The sequence below is a fragment of the Petaurus breviceps genome, unplaced genomic scaffold, assembly GCF_028583685.1.
Source record: "Petaurus breviceps papuanus isolate PSGF00001 unplaced genomic scaffold, PetGlider_PUasm1.0 90849, whole genome shotgun sequence".
In the NCBI taxonomy this organism is placed as follows: Eukaryota; Metazoa; Chordata; class Mammalia; order Diprotodontia; family Petauridae; genus Petaurus; species Petaurus breviceps.
In genome coordinates this window covers 11,843,244-11,856,518 of record NW_027187361.1, presented here as the reverse complement: position 1 = coordinate 11,856,518, position 13,275 = coordinate 11,843,244, and the positions used below count along the sequence as shown (strand labels likewise).

The 13,275-nt window shown below is 35.0% G+C and overlaps 1 protein-coding gene across 4 annotated transcripts in view; it reads left to right on the top strand.

Annotated features, from left to right (window-relative positions):
- Nucleotides 1-13,275, top strand: part of GYG2 (glycogenin 2) — a 58,297-nt gene that overhangs the window by 33,182 nt on the left and 11,840 nt on the right. For all 4 annotated transcript variants that reach the window (XM_069072856.1, XM_069072858.1, XM_069072857.1 and 1 more), the window contains exon 8: nt 2,366-2,512. In XM_069072856.1, coding sequence (XP_068928957.1) covers nt 2,366-2,512 — 147 coding nt within the window. The remainder of the gene's footprint in view (nt 1-2,365; nt 2,513-13,275) is intronic.

Below are 13,275 nucleotides of genomic sequence, written 5' to 3'. Positions count from 1 at the left end.
CCTTCATCACCAAAAGAGCCACTGATATGAAAGTGGTTAGAATACATTGTTGATTACAATTCTGTATGAATAGATATTCCCGCCCCCCTCCCCCATTTCAAATCAAAATTGAAATAGTAACCAGGAAGTGCTTCAGAAGAATCCTTTACTTTTTTGATTGACATGTAGGGTAGATTTGTTTTTACTTTTCTGTGTAAAGACTAGAATATTAAATGCATTTCAAAAGAGGTGAATTCTTATCTTTAGATAAATCTGCCTTATAGAAGGCAGCATGGAATAATGGAAAGAACACTGGTCTTAGAATCTGGAAGATCTGGGTTCCTATCTCAATTTAGTACTTGTCTGGTGTTGGGGCAAGTCACTTCAATTCTGTGAATCTCCTTTTTTTATCAAATATGAAGTAAACACAATAATTGTTAGACTACCTACCTTACAGAGTAATTTGGAGGAAATGCTTTTGTAAAAATCAAGAGCGTATACAAATATAAGTTGTCATTATTATGAAAAATAATTATACTTATAATTTTTCTTAATGATTCCTCTCGTACACTTAAGAAAATCGTAGAATCATGCATGCCCGGTCTACATTCTATTTGCAATGAAGAAATTTGCCTTGCAAAACATTGCATATATAAGATATATATATGCATATACATATATATGTAAACATTTTACTCTGAAACAAATTTCACCAATCTTGCAAGTTCAGTGGTGTTATAACATGGTACAGTATTAATGAATCAGTGGCCCAAGGCAGTACAGTTACGCAGTATTTTAAAAAGTTGTTATTACTTTAAGCTGCCTACAACAGTCAGCCAAAAGTCCTAATTAAATTTACCGTTAGTTTCTAGTACTAAGAAATCAGTGTTTATTTCCATAGTTGACTTAAATCTCTCCAGTCCTTAGATTGGGATCTGATATAGGGTGCCTGGGGTTAAGAAAATTATAACAGAACAGTTCATAGTCATTCCTTTGAAGGAAGAAAGAATCTTAAGATATCATGAAACTCTATGACTGTGGAAATACAGAAGTGTTGTACATGCATCTATTTTTTCATGTCCTATACAGATGTAGTTAACTCTTATGTGTCTTTGTGCATATAAACTATTATATATGTATATGTAAAGTAATATTTATATACGCACATATAAAGGAAAGGTATTTATATGTATACACATACACTAATGTGTGAATATATGCATGCGTGTATATGTATGTGTATATACATATACTTATATATCAGCCTTTCCCTTGGAGGAGTTATATTTATATGTGTTTGTATGTATACATACCTTTCCACTTTCCTGGGGACTGGTAGAATTACAGTATTTAGTAATTAGAATTATAGTATCATCAATTTAGAGCTAGAAGGAATGGCCACCCCCTCATTGTAGGGTCACATATCTCATAAATGTTTGAGTCAGGATTCAAACTCAGATCTCCCTTCTTCAAATCTAGAAATCTATTTATTGCCTAGAAAATAGTCTTAACATAGTAATTTCTTAAAATTATAAATTGGGATTATTGGTGCTTTGCTTTAATATAAGCAGTAATGAAGGATATCAAACATAGCAATCAGAGTAGGAGAGACTTATTTATCCTAGAAAATTTCTAGATTCTTCTCAAATGTGAAAGACTTTTACAGCTACTTCCTTGGTTTAATATCTGATAGGCACTGCTAAAATTGTTATAATAACATCTTGTATCAGGTTGCCTATTTAAACAATTGCAGAATATGACCTATGAATTTGTAAGGCAAACACCAAGCACTTGCTTTTATTGTGTAGAGTGATTCTGTTGATGAGGCAAGAAGGGTTAAGTAACTTGCCCCAGGTTGCACAGCTAGGAAGTGTCTGAGGCTAGATTTGAACTTGGGAAGATGAGTCCTTCTGCTTCCAGGTGTGGTACTCCATTCACTGTGCCACCTAGATGTCCACTAATCAGGAAGATCTGAGTTCAAAGGCAGCTCTAAACACTTGCTGTGTGACCTTGGGCAAGTCACTTAACCTGTCTTCTTCAGCTTCCTCTACTGTAGAATGAGAATATTTATAACAACACCTACCTCCTGGGGTGGTTGTGATGATTAAATGAGATGATATTTTTAAGGCCTTAAGCACAGTTCCCAGTATATAACAGGTGCTTAATAAATGCTCATTCCCTTCTCCTAGGAAAAAGAAAAAAAAGGTGATATTTATCAAGTGCTTTTGATCAATAAATGCATAGTTGTGGAAATGTAATACAAATTATAAAATGCACTGAATTAGCAAGTACAGGTAGGAAGCAATATACAAAATATAATTAAATGATTATGGTGTAAAAATGAGACATTTCATTGTCTAATTTTTCTTGTTTTATTTTATTTTAGAGTTCTCTTCATGGTGCTGGTGAACCATGGGAAAGTTCAAATTCAAACCAAGATAATAGCCAATATTTCCCTGTTCAGAAATTTCCGGAACAGACACCGGAAATAACTCATCCTATTTTGAGTCCAGAAGAAGTGATCAAGAAAGATGTAAGTAAAGCTTAGTTTATGCAGTAGGGTGGAAACAGAACCAATAAAAGCTTCTACCCCAGCGCATGTAAGAATGCCTTGGGAGAAGCTAATGTTTGCTGCCCAGAATGCTTTTTCTTACCTAATAACATTCTTGCGTGCACCACTTCTGGAAAGCCCATATCCTCACACTGCTTAGATTCAGAAAGTGTCAGGGAATACCACTTTGTTTTGACTTGGTTCATAGCAGCTGTTGTGTGTGCCTGGTTCATCCACATCTTGACTTTCTGTGGACTCTTTATAGGCTGAACTTCAACCCAATTGCCCAGGAATTGATACTTTCTTCGATTCAAAACATTGTTATAATTCACTATTGCTGCAGTTATTTGCATTTTTGAAAAACTACAGTAATAATTTTTTTTAAGATTTATAGGCTCTAGAACAAAAAATTAACTGAAATCTTGACTCCAGGTCTAGCTTTCTCTTTGCTCAAAGCCATAGAGCCTCTATTTTGCATTGTATACTGGAAGGTTTCTGTTCATTCGTCTACCTATCCATTCAATCATTTATTTGTTCATTTATCTCTTTACCCAGTCATTATTTATCCATTCATTAATTCATTGATTTTTTTTATCATTTATCTATTTTTCTCTTTATTCATTTATTTCTCTGTTCACTTTTCTATTTACCCATTCAGTCATTATTCATTCATTCTTTGGTTAATTCATTGATTTATTTTTATCTATTTTTCTTTATTCGTTCATTTATTTATCTGTTCATCTATCTATTTACCCATTGAGTCATCATTCATTCATTGGTTAATTCATTGATTTATTTTTTCATCTATTTATTTGTCTTTTTTGTTTTTATCTATCCATTCATTTATTATGCTTGTACCTATGAGTTCATCTGAAGTTCCCAATGAGACATTCTTCTATCAGTATAGGTCAGCATTTTCTCTGAAACCTATTGTTTTGGAATGTTTCTTGTAGCACTGAGAGGTTAAATGATTTACTTGGAGTTACATAGTCAGTATGTGTCAGAGGTGGGACATGAATCCAGATCTTCCTGTCTAAAAGACTATCTCTCTATTCATTATACTATGCTACCTCTGTGCCTTTAGTTCGAGGCAGGTAGGTATCGCAATGAACAGAACACTGGACTGGAGTTTGGAAGATTTGAATTCAAATCCAGCCTTAGAAACTTACTAGTTGCGTGACCCTGGACAAGTCACTTAACTGCCTCAGTTACCTCAATTGTAAAATGGCAGCACCTACCTCCAGGGTTGTTGTGAAATGTTATTTATAAAGCACTTAGCAAAGTGCCTGGCTTCCAATGAGGATAATAATAGCACCTACCTCCCAAGGTAATTGTGAGGATAGAATGAGATATTTGTAAAGCACTTGGTAAACCTTAAAGTGTTATTTAAATGCTATTTTTACTAATATTATTATTAGTTAACTTTGCACATTCACAAGAGAAGTCTAGAGAACACTTTAAATGATTGTGTAGACATCTAAAGTCATGATTACCGTTGTTGTACCTAATGAATTATGTCTGCCAACAAAAATAAAAATAAGGCATCAGGTTGCTGGGCAAAATATTTGAAAAAATTTTGATTCACTCACTCTGTTTCTCCAAATGGAATAGTTTTCTATGATTTTATAATAGATTCCTGATTTTAAATAAACGTGTTCAAAAGAATTGCTCAGCTTTTTATCTTCCTGACAGGCCTTTTACTTTTCTGTGTAAGGATGAATTTGGACATAGTAATACTGGTGATGCTTTGTTTATATCTGATATAGCTCTTGATGTCACTCTGAAGATGTTTGATTTAAGATTTTAAGTTGATTGCTATTGCTATTAATGTACATTGAAGGATCTAAATAGTCACGTAAAGCATCACTTACCTTTAATATCACGTATCATTTATGTCACTTTCAATGTATCACTTAAATTTCAGTTGCCCCGTGATGTCATCTATGTAATTACTTGAGAAACTGGTACAAATTGTGACCTGTCCTATCCATGTCTTCTTATAATATATAGGTTTTTTCTTTTTTAATATTTTTCCCAATTACATGTAAAACCATTTTAACATTATTTTTTCCAAATTTTGAGTTCCAAGTTCTCTTGCTCCCTCCCCCCATTGAGAAGGCAAGAAATTTGACAAAGGTTATACATTATATTATGTGGTTATTGATCATACCCTCAAACATGTCATTGTACTCTCATTTTTCTTTTATTCCTTGGGTCACCTGCAATTTTGAGTCTTCTGAAAACATGACACTTCACAATGATGTATGAAATAAAGATATTCTTAATTTCATGAATCAGGATTTCCTGAGTTGCTGAGCTCACATCAGCATATGCAAAGTAAATAAAATTCCCCATGTAATTTTGAAGGTCAGAATTGAGGTGTTAACATGAAATACAGCACTTTGTGACTTTAACCCTTAATCTCAACTGTAGTAAATAGAAAGCTGACTTTGGATCTAGGGATATCCAGATTCAAGCCGCACTCTGACATATGCTGGTTATGGGGCCCTCAGACAATCACAGCCTCTCAGTTCTATAGGCATCTCTCTAAGACTAAATTTCAGAGAAGTTTCAAACCTGTATTGGTTGCTATTTACCCCAGTTAATAGGTAACTCACTTATCAGTTTGCTGTTGAATTACATATAAAACCATATGCCATTCTACAGTTGGAGACTAGACTCATTGATTCTGTTTTTTAAAAAATCAATATTTACTGCCAATTTTTAGCACACATAATGACTTTCTCAAGTGTTTTTCTCTAAACCATTTCTCCAATACCTGCAGTTTTAATCTATACTATTAACACTTGACCATCCTGGTCATCTACATAATAAAATAAAGTGGATGAAAAACACTTGTTGGCCAGATTATTATGTACATTTGGATGATAAATCTATTGTAGTGTGGTGATAAATCTATAATAGTGTGCATCAGTGTATACAGCTTAGGCAGATTGTTTGGACAGATAATGAGCTGAGTCCAGAATTGAACAGGAGAACAATGTATTAGATACCATTGAGGAAACTGTACAGAATTTTAAATGATCCCATACTGCCCATTGCCAAAAAACTCTATGGTCGTAAATTGAAGTTTCTCTTGATAAACCTTTATAGTTGTGAATCACAAACCACCATAATATCAGAAGAATCACAGTTTCAGTTGACCCAATGACCAAAAGAGAATTGAATGAGTAATGTAAGTTAGTAAGTTAGCATATTATTAACAATGATGACTTGTATGTGAGACATAGTGTAAATTACATCATCAGAGACTAATAAACTCTTAAAAGATGTGGGTTGGTCATGTATCAAGAGTAAGATGTAATCAATGGCCAGTCTGAGTGATTCCCCAGCACCTATCATGTATTAAAAGAATCAGAGGAAGGAGAAGACATGTTTAAGAATTGTACAGCATGAGAGAGTATGAAGAGATTATATAGATGAACGACATACAGACCCAGGAAAGTACAATACTTGATGGTCTTTGGTTTTCAAGATGCGCTTGATATTTTTCATTCTATTTGGATAGTCATTTTTCATGTTGCTTGACTGCCACCTGCTGATCACTGACAGGATCATAAAATTTCTGAGCTGGAAAATGACTTCATAGGTCCTCTGATTCAGCCCTTTCATTTTACAGATTTAGAATGAAGGTTCCTAGATATCTAGTGAGTTAGTCAAACTCATAGAGTAAAAAGATAAGAACTAAAACTCACCTTTATTGATTTTTAATCTCCTGATGTTTTCCATTCTTTTTCTTTTGACAGTTATATGATATAATAAGTGGATTTTTCTAGATTATTTTCTTTCTAAATTGATTTAAAAAGATAACAGTTTCCTTTCTTGATCAAAGTCCAGTAGTCTGTCTCAGGCAATGGTACAGAGGGGCATTATGGGAAGGCGTATTTATCCTCCTGTATGCCAACCTCCCAAAGCTGGGGATGCCTTCTACTTTCCCAAAATAACACATTATGAATTTGTAATTAATATTTAAAAATGAACTTAGTGAACCTATTTACTTGGCTTATGCCAACTCTTCAGAAGTAGCAAGAGATAACGATGGGGAGGTGGCTTTGGAGTCAGGAATACCTGGATTTAAGCCCTACATCTGTCATAGACTGGTTTTGGGACCACTGACCACGGGAAACTCACTTAGCCTCTGAGTGTCCTAGGCAACTCTCTAAGATTTTGTTACAGAACAGGTACCATTCTGTATTGGCAGAGGGAATTCCATATACATACATACCTACACAAACACAGACACAGATTATATATGTGTGTGTATGTGTATACGTGTATATACAGACATATATGTATATATGCTCTAAGAAGTTTTTTCAAAAATAATTATGTATATATCATCACTTGCATTGATGAATTCCTTAAGCTTATTATCCACTGTGAAAAGCAGTATTTCAGTGTGTTACTTAGTTACTTGAATAGGTCTTTGATTTCATCATAGTGCATTATACTTCCAATGATATGACATAATCTACCCATATCTCATTTTTTTGTGCTTTGTAAGCATTTCAAAAATCCTCCAATAGAATCTTTACCCGATGTACTTACTGAGGTCTTTAGATCTTTTAGTTGCTGTCCTTTGCACTCTAAGAGGATCAAAATGACATCACCAAGTTGGGGTCAAAGTACAGTGTGTCCAGCTGTGGTTGATCAGACCAGTATGAATTTGGAAGGCTCTAGGTTGATCAGATCAATATGCGCTTGGAGGACTATGATAGGTTGGGCGCAAATAGTCCAATGAACATTTGGATTGGAGATTTCTCTAAATTTGTGCATCTTGTATTTCTTTTTTTTTTTTTTAAGCAATCGGGGTTAAGTAACTTGCTCAAGGTCACATGGCCAGTTATTTCTGGGTGTGGTGCTGAGTATCTGAGCCCGGATTTGATCCAGGTCATCCCAACTCTGGAGCCGGTGCTCTTACTCGCTGAGCCACCTGGCTGCCCCTAAGCAATTGGGGTTAAGTAACTTGCTCAAGGTTACACGGCGAGGTGTTTCTGGGTGGGTGCTAAGTGTCTGAGCCTGGGAATTGATCTCCACGTCTTCTCAACACTGGAGCTGGTGCTCTTACTCACTGTGCACCTGGCCGCCCCCTTGCATTTCTTTTGAGCTACAGCAATTCTGCTTTGTTTATAGAACACAGAGCCTTCTTTGATGCAGGTATGCCATACTGGGTGGTCCTGTGCCAGTGTCTCCCATGTCACAGAATCCATTCCAAAGTTCTTTAGAGAGACCTTGAAAATGTCCTTGTATCACTTCAGCTGACCTCTGTGTGAGCGCTTGCCTTGTGTGAGTTCTTGGTAAGACAGTCTTTTAGGCAAATGTATGTTTGGCATTTGAACAGCATGGCCAGTGCACTCTTTGCAGTAGAGATTGAATACTTGGCAGTCCAACTAGAGAAAGGACTTCAGAGTCCAGTCAAGGTAAAGATAAAGGCCTTTATCTTGCCAGATGATCTTCAGAATCGTCCTAAGACAATTCAAATGGACACAATTCAATTTCCTGGCATGACTAGGGTGTACTGTCTAGGTTTCACAGGTCAGCACAGACTAATGCCTCTTCTCTCCCACACTTTAGGTCTTTTGGCATTTAGTGAATATACATGCAGCACTTGGGCAACATCCGTCTTTGCTCTAGGTGTATAACCAGATCACCTTTACCTGTGATAGCTTTACTTATTATATTTTGTGAGTAATCATTAGTATTAAATTACAACCTGTAGACACCACTTATATACATATGTACTGATTTTTTCATCACCCACAATTTTTTTTCTCCAAAATTTTATTTTAGACTCAAACACCAGAATACAAATAGAGAATAGAGAAAAAAAAAACAAAAACATGTCATAAATTTAAATATTGGAGCTTAAATACAAAGTTAGAAAGAAATAAAAGCATAGCTTGTGCATAGCAGAACATAAAAGAGGATTCAAAATATGTAACAATAAATTTTCATTTCAAGATATTAGTTCTCTTTAATTGTAAAAAAAAAAATTATTTTATCCATCTGTGTAATGGGCTACTGAAATTTTAACATAAGACGGTGATAATAGTGTATCAACTGGTCCCAGAACCATTTCTAGGTGAACTCTATCGAATGTGTGATGGGAAGAATAACAACAAAATAATAGTCGTTATTATTATAATTATTGTTGGTAAAACCACTAAAATGATTATAAGTTCAAATGCTTATATTTGAAGAAATAATATTTTCAGCATAAGCTGGCAAAACGATGCATATTTATATGGGGTAAAATAAGAAGTTTTACGGCAGTGAAATACTTCTGTTCCTGTGAATTTCTAAATTGTCCCAAAATACAATTATTTAAATTTTAGATTTGCCACTTTATATAAAGTTTATTATTATTTACATTATTTTTCATACCAGAATAATTTCAAAAGAATTCCACTCAAGAAGTGCTATAGAATATTCCCAAATTGTTATTACCTTTATAAAAGAAAGTCTCAACTCTTAAGAACAGGGTAAAAATGAAGAACTTTAGGTTCATCTTAAACATTAGACTGTCAACATTGTTACTGTACACGACACAATCTTTATACTGTGTTTTACTGCTTTAAGTTGTTAATCAACACAAAGAGGGGTAGGCATATCCTATAAGATCTCAGCAACTTTGGCAGCCCACCTCATCACTAAACTCTGGCTCTGTGAATGTGAATGTAGAACCGTCTCTACCATGCCCTTGTGTGGGAATGCCTTGCTTTTCAGCTTCCTTTTTTTTGTGTCGTTTCTCCCCATTAGATTGTAAGCCCATTGGGGACTGGAATTGTCTTTCTTTTTTTCTTATTTCTATCCCTAGAGGTAAGCACAATGCATGGCATATTATAAATACTTAATAAATGTTTATCAACTATTGGAAAAAAACCTATATGATAAATAATACTCATGTTAAAAATTGTCCATCTTTTTTTTTTGCTTCCCTGTGAGTTTTCTTTTGCTCTCTGCTGTGCACTTTTTTTACTTTGTTCTTTTTTCCCCTCCCCTCCAACCTCTCCCCAGAAGACCACAATAAAGGTTAGATGTTTCTCTATAGCTATAAATATATATACATACATATATATATATATATTTATAAATATACACACACACCCTCCCCACCTCCCAGGAAGCTATAATGAAGCTTACATATGTTTCACCATAGCTATAGATATACACATGCACCTATACATACATATATAAACACATACTTCCCCAAACCAATTCTACTCCTGATCTTTTTTGTGTATATGCATATCTCTTATTTCCTATCCCTCCTTACTCTTCTACTTCACTTTTACCCACTACCTTGGCCTCCTTTAATTTGCCACCCCTGTCCAAGGATCCCTCCCGTACCCTCCCATTCCCATAAATCTGAACACCCTCACCCACAATTTTAATTCTATAGTTTTCCATGATCCATAGCCACATAACATCACTAGGAAAATATTGATGTTCAAAGGATGTATCAGGGCTATTTGTCCCTCCTATTCAGCTCTGCAACCAACTTACTGTCCATCAGGAGTGCCAGTTTAAGCCTTGTATTTCTGTATTATTTGTCTTACATTGATTTCTTTTAGGCTTTAAAGGGGGTTACTGTTCCAATTCCAGAATATGATGAAAAAGGCCCTGGTCAGTCTTACATGATATAAGATAGAGGTCATATACCTTTGTAGTCTTTGTGTCAACTTAATAGTCCTTTTTTTTAAGTCTGTTTTCATAATGCAAGTTCTTTAGTTCCTATTTAATCCTTTTCCAACTTCACTGTATCTTTTTTTTTTTTGCTTTTTGGAGGGCAATTGGGGTTAATTGACTTGCCCAAGGTCACACAGCTAGTGTGTGTGTGTGTGTGTGTGTGTGTGTGTGTGTGTGTGTGTGAAATGCCTGAGGCCGGAATTGAACTCAGGTCCTTCTTACTCCAGGGCCAGTGCTCTATTCACTGTGCCACCTAGCCCCGCCACTGTATCTTTCTTTTTTTAATGCTTTTTGGAGAGCAGTTGGGGTTAAGTGACTTGCCCAAGGTCACATGGCACTGTATCTTTCTTGAGATATAGTGATCAGGACTTTAGGCAGTGGTGCAAGTATTGATGTTCCATGGTTTTATATTAGTCTAAAAAAGCTTAAATTAACATCATTTGTTTCTATATGTATGTAAATAATACCCAAATACTGTGGAATTATAAAATTGAATTATTTCACATTCTTGTCTTAATGTTATCTCTGTATTACATAGATTACCTAAAGACAGAAGTCCTGTCTGTTGCAGAAAAGACCAATTTAAAAATTTATGGCTCACCTTCTTATAACCATGAATATAATTGTTATTAAGCAATACTTCACACCTTGAGTATACCTTTAACTATTTGACAGTGTTGATTGAATTTGGCCTCCTTGTTGACAGGGTTTTGTTAAACTTGACATAGAAATAAAATGCAATTTTATGTATTAATTACCCATAATCCCAATCTGAACAAAACTACTTGGTAACATGTATTTTTAAAAAATTAACAAGTAATTAAAATGTGTTAATTTGTTTTTTGGAAAGAAGGAACAATAGCTTGCAAAGTACTTTACAAATATTATCTCATTTTAGCTTTATAACTACTCTGAGGGGTGTTATTAGCCTTATTTTAAGATGAAGAAACCGAGGCAGACAGAGGTTAAGTGACATTTTCAAGGTCACACAGCTAGTAAATGACTGGGGTCAGATTTGAACTCAGTTCTTCTTGACTCCAGGTTCATTACTTTGTCCACTGAGCAACCTAGAAAACTGACCTTGAATGCGAGAAAACCTGAGTTTTATTCCCACCTCTGGAACATAAAAGCTGTGATGCTGCTCAAGTTACTTAATCTATTAGGACTTTAGGCAAGACTATAGGTTTAAGACTACAAGTTGCTGATAAGGTGATAACTTATATCAGTAGAGAAAGTTCTTTGAGGGGATTTCAATATAACAATGAAATCACAGGTCCTAGCTTTAACCCTAGTTTCTAAGTAACATGCTGTGTATATGATAACAAATGCACATTATTTATAGCATCCCCATCTAGGTCATAAAATCTTTGACAAGCAAGACAATCATATGTTTATAATTTTGTGTTTTCCTTCAGCATAATATGGCAGCTAGGTGGCACAGGGCTTTGAATGTTGGGCCTGAAGTCAGGAAGATTCAGCTTCTGAGTTCACATCTGTCCTCAGATACTTACTAACTGTGTGACCTTGGGCAAGTCGCTTAAGTCTGCCTCAATTTCCTTATCTGTAAAATGAACTGGAGAAAGAAATAGCAAACCACTCTAGTATCTTTGCCAAGAAAACCCCAGATGGGGCTCATGGAGAGTCAGACGTGACTGAAACAGCTGAACAGCAGCAAATCTGCATTATGAATATTAGTTATTCAGTAAATGTAAATAATGAATTTTTATTTTGGAGAAGTTTTCTATGTCATTAATCTCTCTCTCTCTCTTTTTCTCTCTCTCTGTCTTTTCCTCTCTCCCTCCCTCCCTCCCTTCCTCCTTCCCTCCCTCTCTCTCTCTGTTTTTTTGGAGGGGCAATTGTGGTTAAGTGATTTGCCCAAAGTCACGCGGCTAGTTTTTGTGTTAGGTGTTTGAGGCCGCATTTGAACTCAGGTCCTCCTGACTCCAGGGCCAGTGCTCTACTCACTGTGCCACCTAGCTGCCCCTATAAATCTCTATTGTCAATTGTAATATAGGACTTTAAAAAGATCTTTTCCAAGTAACTGTTTCAGATCTTCTAGATGTTCAAAGACATCTGTCAGATCTCAAATTCATTACTGTTATATGCCAAGTTGCTTATTGTTATAATTTTCACCTTGAATGAGTAGCAGTAGGATCAATGTTTGGAAGCATTATTCAAAAATACAAGATGTAAGTTTAAGCTTGGGGAGAGAAAAGTGAGGGTTAAGAAGAATGAATTTATGAATACAGTGCATGATAAAGTAATAGCGGGTACATCTGAATGACAATGAAATGAATGATAAAGCATCTCCTAAGCACTAAGACAGTACCTGGGACTCTGATAAGTATTATTGATACAGATTTGAGGGAGCCATCAAGGCAGCCCTTACCTTCACGTAGTTTACATTTTAACGGAGGAAGACTAAACAACAGAAGAGCTAGAAAGAAGGGGGGAGAGGAGATGTGTTGGCATGGCATATACAATTTTAACAATTTTTCATCTGTAGTTTCTGATCTTTTTGTATTGAACTTTTAGTCTTGCTGACATATGCCAACATTTAATCCACTTCTTAGTATTGTCTTGAGTTTCTGTTCTTATTAAAAACCATCCTGAAAGATATTTTATTCCTGCCATGTTGAAGCAGCTGTTCAATGTGAAACATTCCATTTATATAACTGAGGTACTTAAATTAAACTGTTCTATTATAACTCTATGATTGAATCATATAAATATTATCTCAGTATATTTGTGTAAAATAAGATTTAATATGTACAGAAAAATCAAACAAAACAAGAGGAATTATGGATTGAATGTGCAAATCTCCCTATTGCTATGTCTGTGAAAATCATAAGCTTTCAAAAAGAGTCAATTGGAAAAGGAAGAGAATGGCATTGTTAGGTCTGTATAGGATAAAAGCAAAGTAGAAAGAATCGCCATGTTAATATTCAAGATAATGTGATACAAAGGGAAAACAATCCATATTTGGAGTTTTTTTTTAACAAGGAATTAATGAAAAACAGAACCTAACATACCCT